We start from the raw sequence: 6,834 nt of genomic DNA, 5'->3' as shown, positions 1-6,834 counted from the left end.
GGGTGCAAGGTCCCAGCGGTCACAGAAGTCCCCTGGGTACAAGGGGGCTCCCGCAGCCAGGACAGGCGCTGAGCCCAAGGGACGGGTGCTGCATCCAGCGTCCCAGGGACCTGCTTTGGTGGCAGATCTGGTGCCAGTGCCTTCTGGAGTGGCTCCGGGGGGTCAGCGCAGCACCCTTCTCCCCTCTGAGCCCCGAGGTGCGCTGCCCTTATCTCACCCAGGATGCCCAGCTCTGAAACCCCAGCGCATCAGGTCCTGCGCTCAGTCTCCTTAAATGATTTTTCATTTCCTGGAGGGAGAGCTTTTAATTTATTTCTGGAACAAAGCGGGGGAAGGGGAGGGGAAGACGGCTCTGAAATCCATCACTAAGGCCCCTCCACCTCCAAACCTTCCCCTTCCCCCTGCCCCCGAAGGGATCAGCCCAGCCCTCCCCGTGTCCCCGCGTCCCCTCCCTCCTGCACCCCAAGCTGGGGTCCCCGCGGCCGTCCCCGCTGGCAGCGTCCTTGGGGCGGGGGGCAGCCGGGGCTGAGGGGACGGCTGGCTCGCAGGGAAACGGAGCCATTTTCATTGCAAGCAGCAAATCCCTCCGGACTCCATCCCGGGGCTGGGGGTGCTGGGCTGAACCCGAGCTGCACCAGTTGAAAACCAACCCCACTGAGACAGACCCCTGCGACCGCTGCTCCCGGCTCCCTCCGCGAACCCGGCACCGACCCGGCTCCCGCCATAGCCAGCATTTGGGGGAGGAACCCCCCCAAACGCCGGGGAGGCTCCCGCCAGCGCCGGTGGAGCCGGAGCCGACGCGCAGCGGGTTTGCAGCAGGCTCCGGCGCATCCGCACCCACCGGCCCCATGGGAATTCCTGGGGTGGGGATGCGTAAAGCCGAGAGAGGAGCAAACCCCGCTCCTGCCCTGCGAGCCAAACTTCAGCTGAACTCGCAGTTTTCTTTTGCTTGCTGAAGTCTAAAGCGGTGATGAAAAAGGTCTGTTTCGGGTGTGCCTCCTCTCGGTAAACCAGAGGAGAAGGTCCCCGAATGGACAAAACTCTCCTCCTTGCTCTCAGTGACGAGTATTTTGCTTTGCTTTGAGTTCAGGCCCCGAATGGGAGCGAAAGACAAACCGGCACTAACAAGCGAACGCTCAGCCCAAGGCAGAGCAGAGCTGCGCCCATTGTTTGCCAAAACTCTTTCCCTTCCTGCCGGCTCACAGACGCGTCTGAGGCAGTTTCTGCCTTTCCTGTGTGACGGGAAGGTTTTGTTTCTTTAATCTCCGGCTTTCCTAGGAGGAGTGCTGCAGCCCAGGTGCCCCAGTTACAGCTCTCGGTCCTACCCCACCGATTTCTCCTCGATGGAGGCGTCGAAGCCTTTGGGGCCGGAGCTGCCTGGAGCAGGAGAGGCTGCCTAGGGGCCTGTCAGGCAGATGGGAAGTTAAAAGAACTTATTTATCACTTATTAGCGTTATTCCACTGCTCTGAACCGTCGTGATGTCATGGAGGAACACCTGCCCTCAGCGTTTCTCCGCCATGTCCCGCCTCCAACAGTCCAGAGCTTTGGAGAGGGTCTTCATCCACCCTGAAAGCACCTTCATCCCCTCCTTCCTCCCCCTTGGGGCGGGCGGGGGGCGCGGAGCAGGCTCACGTTGGTCAGGGTGGGCTTGGGCTGCAGGGCCCCGGGGGTGCCGGTGCTGTGCTGGTGCCACGCCTGTCCCAGAGCTACCACGGGACGCTGGCGAAGGCCACATCAAATGCACCCAGCAGATGAGACTGTCCCCGCTCGGGGCGGCTCTGCGGGCAACCGGGGGTCTGCGGCGCCCCAGATGCCCCCGCCCCGGCTCCCAGCCCCAGGCCGCCGGCCTCGCCGACATGCCATGCGTCGGACATGCCATGCGGTGCCCGCGCCATGCGTTGGACACGCCATGCGTCGGACACGCCATGCGTCGCCCACGCCATGCATTGGACACGCCATGCGTCGCCCACACCATGCATTGGACACGCCATGTGTCGCCCACGCCATGCATTGGACATGCCATGCGTTGGACACGCCATGTGTCGCCCACGCCATGCGTCGCCCATGCCATGCGTCGCCCACGCCATGCGTCGGACACGCCATGCGTCGCCCACGCCATGCGTCGCCCACGTCATGCGTCGGACACGCCATGCGTCGGACATGCCGTGTGTCACCCACGCCATGCGTCGGACACACCATGCGTCGCCCACGCCATGTGTCGCCCACGCCATGCGATGCCCACGCCATGCGTCGGACACGCCATGCGTCAGACATGCCGTGTGTCGCCCACGCCATGCGTCGGACACGCCATGCGTCGCCCACGCCATGCGTCGCCCACGCCATGCGATGCCCACGCCATGCGACGCCCACGCCGCAGCACGCACCCCGGCCCCACAAAGCCTCTTTATCTCCCGAAACGCTCACGGTGCTTCATGTGACGCCCCCCGTGCCGGCCTGGCGCTCGTGGCGGCCGTTTGACGTTGCCGAGCCTTTTCCTTTCCCAGCGCGCGGACGCCCTGGCTCCGGGCGAGGGGCACAAGGGCCCCATTGAGAGCGTGGGGCCCGCCATCCCACGGGGGCCCGCCATCCCACGGGGGCCCCACGGCGCGGGGGCCGGGACGCAGAAGGGTGCCCGAAACGCGGGCACGGGGATGCACCCGCCCCACGGCGGGGCTGTGGGTGGCGGGGGGCGGGGGGGCTCCAACCCACGGCCCCCTGGGAGCGGCTCCCGGCGCTCTCGCTGGCCGGGCCGACCCGGGTGGGCGCTGCCCCCTCCCCCGGGCCCGCACTCGCCGCGCACGCAGCCGCGGGGCCGTCGGAAGTGCGGCCCTGACGCCTCCCCACGCGCGGCCGCTTCCGCTCCCACCCGCGGCGGCGCCGGGCCCGGGCGGCGGTGAGTGCCGGCTGCGGGGCGGCGGGGGCGGGGCGGGCTCGGGGGTCGCGGCCCCGCGTGTGTCCCCCCCCCACCCCCCCCACCCCTCCTGCCCCCCCCCGCGGTTTCCCGGCGCGGGGCGGGGGGCTGCGGGCGGGGGCACCGGACCCCGCTTCTCCCCCGCTGTGTCCCCCCCCCTCCCCGCTCCCAACCGGTCCCGGGGGGCTCTGCAGGCACACGGCAGCTGCTCGGCTCGCCCGCCCCACGGGCAGCGCATCCTCCCACGGCGCCGGGCCGCACGGGGGGAGCGGTGCCACGGCCGTGTCACCCGGTGCTGGCACACCCACCCGGACCCGGGGTGGCACGGGGATAGCGGTGCCACGGCCGTGTCAGCCGGGGGTGGCATGGGGATAGCGGTGCCACGGCCGTGTCACCCGGTCCTGGCACACCCACCCGGACCCGGGATGGCACGGGGATAGCGGTGCCACGGCCGTGTCACCCGGTGCTGGCACACCCACCCGGCCCCGGGGTGGCACGGGGATAGCGGTGGATCCGGGCCGGCACGGGGATAGCGGTGCCACGGCCGTGTCACCCGGTGCTGGCACACCCACCCGGACCCGGGGTGGCACGGGGATAGCGGTGCCACGGCCGTGTCACCCGGTCCTGGCACACCCACCCGGACCCGGGCCGGCACGGGGATAGCGGTGCCACGGCCGTGTCACCCGGTGCTGGCACACCCACCCGGCCCCGGGGTGGCACGGGGATAGCGGTGGACCCGGGCCGGCACGGGGATAGCGGTGCCACGGCCGTGTCAGCCGGGGGTGGCATGGGGATAGCGGTGCCACGGCCGTGTCACCCGGTCCTGGCACACCCACCCGGACCCGGGGTGGCACGGGGATAGCGGTGCCACGGCCGTGTCACCCGGTGCTGGCACACCCACCCGGCCCCGGGGTGGCACGGGGATAGCGGTGCCACGGCCGTGTCACCCGGTGCTGGCACACCCACCCGGACCCGGGGTGGCACGGGGATAGCGGTGCCGGCCGTGTCACCCATGCCTGGCACATCCACCACGCCTGGCACATCCACCCGGCTGTGTCACCCGGTCCTGGCACATCCACTTGGCCCCACGGTGGCACGGGGGGGAGCGGTGCCATGGCGGTGTCACCCGGTCCTGGCACGGGGGGAGCAGTGCGGTGGCCGTGTCACCCGGTCCTGGCACACCCACGCGGCTGTGTCACCCACGCCTGGCACATCCACCCGGCCATGTCACCCGGTCCTGGCACACCCACCCGGTCCCAGGGTGGCATGTGGGGAGCAGTGCCGTGGCCGTGTCACCCACACCTGGCACATCCACCCTGCCATGTCACGCGGTCCTCGCACACCCACCCTGCCGTGTCACCCACCCCTGGCACGGGGGGAGCAGTGCCGTGGCCATGTCACCCACTCCTGGCACACCCACCCAGCCCCAGGGTGGCATGGGGGGAGCGGTGCCATGGCCATGTCACCCGGTCCTGGCACATCCACCCTGCCCAGGGTGGCATGGGGGGAGCAGTGCCACAGCCATGTCACCCACTCCTGGCACATCCACCCGGCCCCAGGATGGCACAGGGGGAGCAGTGCCACGGTCGTGGCACCCACGCCTGGCACACCCACCCGGCCGTGTCACCCACTCCTGGCACACCCACCCGGCCGTGTCACCCACTCCTGGCACACCCACCTGGCTGTGTCACCCACTCCTGGCACATCCACCCGGCGCAGGGTGGCACGGGGGGAGCGGTGCCACGGCCGTGTCACCCACGCCTGGGCAGCGCAAACGGCTGCGTGCCGGTGTCGGTGCGAGGAGGCCGCGGCACGCGGTCCCAGGGGCCCAGGCCTTCGGGAGCCCCCGGCCACGCGCGGGCTCTCGCCCTCCTCTCTCGGGTGCCATCCTCGCCCTTGCAAACAGCACTTGTAGGTCTGAGCTCTCCTCCCCGTGCCCGGGGCATCGTGCCCGCTGCGGGGCATAGCCGGCCGCAGGGCAGGCAGCCGGGGCGGCGGGAGCAGGGCTGTACCGCGCCACGCCGCATCTTCACCGCTCTTCCCTGCCGCTGGCTGGGCCCCCGTGGCTGCTGCAGCCCCGCGCCCCAAGCTGGGCACGCTGCGCCCCGGGCCTGTCCTGCCTCTGCGCTGCTTTCCAGGGGTGAAACCGGGACACTCGCTGGGTTTTCCTTCATGTGATTCCTGTGAGCGGGTCCTTGCTGGGAGAGAGCTCAGAGATCGGCTCTTGCTGCCAATGACCCGGCAAGAAATGCCCCCTTTCCTTTTCTGGTCCTGTCTGCTCCCAGTCCTGCAGAGAAGGAAGCAGCCCGGTGTGGTTACTGGTTTGGGTGCTGGCAGAGACCGGACCCGACCCACAGCCTGACCCGGGGAGACGGCAGAGTCGGTGCAGAGGAGCGCAGGCAGTCTCACCTGCTTAAATAAATTTTATTGCTGTTAGAAAAGCAGCTCCTTCCAAGCAAACCTCTACCAGCACTGAATTAATTGCATCTCCCACAAGCATAAATGCTGCTGGAGCAGAGCGTGCCGGCTGCGTGCCTGCGCCCGCAGTCACCGAAGGGAAGCCACGGGAGCGTGGTTTTGGGCTGGAGCTCACAGGGGGGAGAGATGAGGGGGTGCCTGCCCCGAGCTTCTGCATCGGGTGATATTGCCCCTGGACGACGTTGTCTGGGGACGCGCTGAGAGCAGCGGCCAAACGCCGGGAAAGGACGAGCCCTTCTGCCTTGAGCAGCTGGGTTTTGGCCTGGCCCGTGACTGGGGTGCAGCAGTTTTAAGGAGAGGCGAATAAAGTAAGAGAGTGTTTGATCAGAGTTCTGGTTGTGCCAGCCCGCGTACCCCGCAGACGTGTTACGGCTCTGCGTCTCTCTTGCAGGCAGGAGACCGGCGAGATGTTTGCTGTCTGCCCACCCGGCGCCCCGGCGAACGCCCCGTTCCGGCAGGGCCGGGGCGGGCCGGTGCTGGGCACGGCGGTCCCGGGGGCCGGCTGCGGGCAGGACTCCAACTCCAACTTCGTGGGAGAGGTGTGTGACAGCAACGAGAACTGGAGCCAGCCAGCGCCGGGGTCCCCGCCGGAGGAGGGCTCCAGCCGGAGCGAAAACACCACAAATCCGTCCGATAATCTGCTGATATTAATGCAGAGACAGATGGTCCAGGGCCAGCTCAGGGACGCCGCCCCGAGCCTGGGCGCCGAGCGGGGGGTGCGCAGCCCCCCCGAGGGAGCGGAGGTCGGCGGGGCGGGGGGCCAAAATGCCGCTGCCGAGGAGCTGGCCGGGGGATGCGGCAAAGCCCCGAGTTCCCCCGCGGAGGACAACGGCTACGCCAGCAGCTCCCTCAGCATCGACAGCCCCGACAGCGCCTGCGGGAGTGCCTGGGACCCTCCCGCCGCTGCCCCCCTCCCCGGGAGCCCACCCCAGCCGGGGGCGGCCGAGCCCGAGCCCGGGACCCTCTTCCCGGCGCTGGCGGAGGCCGTGCAGCACCTCCACGACAAGGAGCGCTTCAAGGAGCGGGAGAAGGAGAAGCACCACATCCAGCTGGTAATGTACCGGCGCCTGGCCCTGCTGCGCTGGATCCACGGCCTCCAGCAGAAAGTCGTGGACCAGCAGAACCGGCTGCAGGAGAGTTTCGACACCATCCTGGATAACCGCAAGGAGCTCATCCGCTGCATGCAGCGTGGCCCGGCGTGCCCTGCCGGCGCGGCCGCCCCCAGCTCCTGAGGTGCCGCCGGCGCTGCCGCGTCCCAGCCCTGGCCCTCCCGACCGGTGCTGGGCTGGCCGCCGGCGTCTCCGTGCTGCACGCTGGTGCAGAGCGCTCGCGGGTGCCTGGGTGCCCGCCCTGTCCTTCCCATCTCTCTCCAACGTAGCTGAGAGCCCCCGAAGCATTCATCTCAATTTTCCCTCTGCATGGGTGTTAATTTTCTTCTGCACCG

General features: G+C 69.1%; 1 protein-coding gene across 1 annotated transcript; it reads left to right on the top strand.

The window, feature by feature from the left end:
• Positions 1-5,797: 5,797 nt before the first annotated feature.
• On the top strand, positions 5,798-6,622 carry C16H1orf216 (chromosome 16 C1orf216 homolog). Its single transcript, XM_075722184.1, has one exon. It carries the CDS (start codon positions 5,798-5,800, stop codon positions 6,620-6,622), a length of 825 nt encoding a protein of 274 aa, XP_075578299.1.
• The last annotated feature ends 212 nt before the right edge of the window (positions 6,623-6,834 follow it).

This window comes from Pelecanus crispus, chromosome 16, assembly GCF_030463565.1.
Source record: "Pelecanus crispus isolate bPelCri1 chromosome 16, bPelCri1.pri, whole genome shotgun sequence".
NCBI lineage: Eukaryota > Metazoa > Chordata > Aves > Pelecaniformes > Pelecanidae > Pelecanus > Pelecanus crispus.
Note: the sequence above shows the minus strand (reverse complement) of the source record. Positions and strands in the feature narration are given on the sequence as shown.